Consider the following 1093-nt stretch of genomic DNA (forward strand, 5'->3'; position numbering starts at 1 on the left):
AAAAAAAAATTAAATCAGAATATTTCGTTTGAGATAAAAACACACCCCAGATAACCGTCATTAAAAGTCATCACCACTTGTGTAAAAAACCTGTTTGTTTGCCTCAATCATTAAACATATTTTCTTTTTTCCCCTTTTTCTGCCATGGATGTGTGAAGGTGGAAGGAGACACGGTCACGTTCTCCTTTGAGATGCGGAGCGGGCGCGAGCACAACACTCCTGACAAAGCCATGTGGGGCTTTGCCTGCACGGTCCGAGCACAGGTATTCCAGGGGGAGAATCCCAGGGAGAGCTTCAGCTTCCACTGCCTCCTGCCTGCCACAACACATTCCAGATCCATGGGAATGTGCTGCCAGCTTGGCAGTTTGAGATGGAAACCAGCAGTGACTGGTTTGGGCAGTGAGACAGATTGGGTGTTGGCAATGAAAGGAAGCTGAGTTTGGGATGCAGAGAGCCCTGTGGATGGGCTGGCACTTAGGCATTCATGGAGATAGTTGTTATCAAATGTTATCTTATCTATCTCCTGAAACCACTCCAGGATTTCTTTGTAACAATCTGAAAATCAGAGAAGTCCTGAGGAAATAATGATTCCAGCCCATGAAGAAGAGAGGGGAGGGATTCTGGGATCAAACACAGGGAATCTTGAATCCCACTACAAGTTGGGGTGACTGAACCAAAAATAACTTGACCTTTTCCTTCTTGGTTCAGGAAAATAATGTTTAAATCCCTTACTTCTTGTCTTGAGTTGTTCTTACAGGTTGCTGTTAATTGTTACGCGTTTTATACGTAAGAGTTAAGATTGATATCGAGCTATATCTTACATTTAGAAGATTATATATAAAATCTCCTATCTTGAATCTATTGGAAAGAACTTCCAGGTGGATTGCTTGAACTTCTCCCTGTTCCTGCTGCAGGAATCCTCAGAGGATGTGTCAGGAGGTTTGCCATTCCTGGTTGACCTGGCCCTGGGCCTCTCTGTGCTGGCCTGTTCCATGCTAAGGATCTTGTACAATGGGCCAGAAATTACCAAAGATGAAGAAACCTGTCAAGAGCTCTTAAGATCTAAACTTCTACAAAGGTAAAAAAAAAAAAA

At 43.3% G+C, this 1093-nt stretch overlaps 1 protein-coding gene across 1 annotated transcript; it reads left to right on the plus strand.

Moving 5' to 3' along the window:
• Nucleotides 1–148: 148 nt before the first annotated feature.
• Nucleotides 149–1078, plus strand: LOC121360477 (probable E3 ubiquitin-protein ligase HECTD4; the record flags this gene model as incomplete). Its single annotated transcript, XM_041480326.1, has 2 exons — nt 149–263; nt 915–1078. Coding segments are annotated over exons 1-2 (236 nt in total), but the record flags the coding sequence as incomplete, so codon positions are not given.
• Between the last annotated feature and the right edge of the window lie 15 nt (nt 1079–1093).

The sequence above is a fragment of the Pyrgilauda ruficollis genome, unplaced genomic scaffold, assembly GCF_017590135.1.
Source record: "Pyrgilauda ruficollis isolate IOZ18807 unplaced genomic scaffold, ASM1759013v1 scaffold5076, whole genome shotgun sequence".
Taxonomy (NCBI): Eukaryota; Metazoa; Chordata; class Aves; order Passeriformes; family Passeridae; genus Pyrgilauda; species Pyrgilauda ruficollis.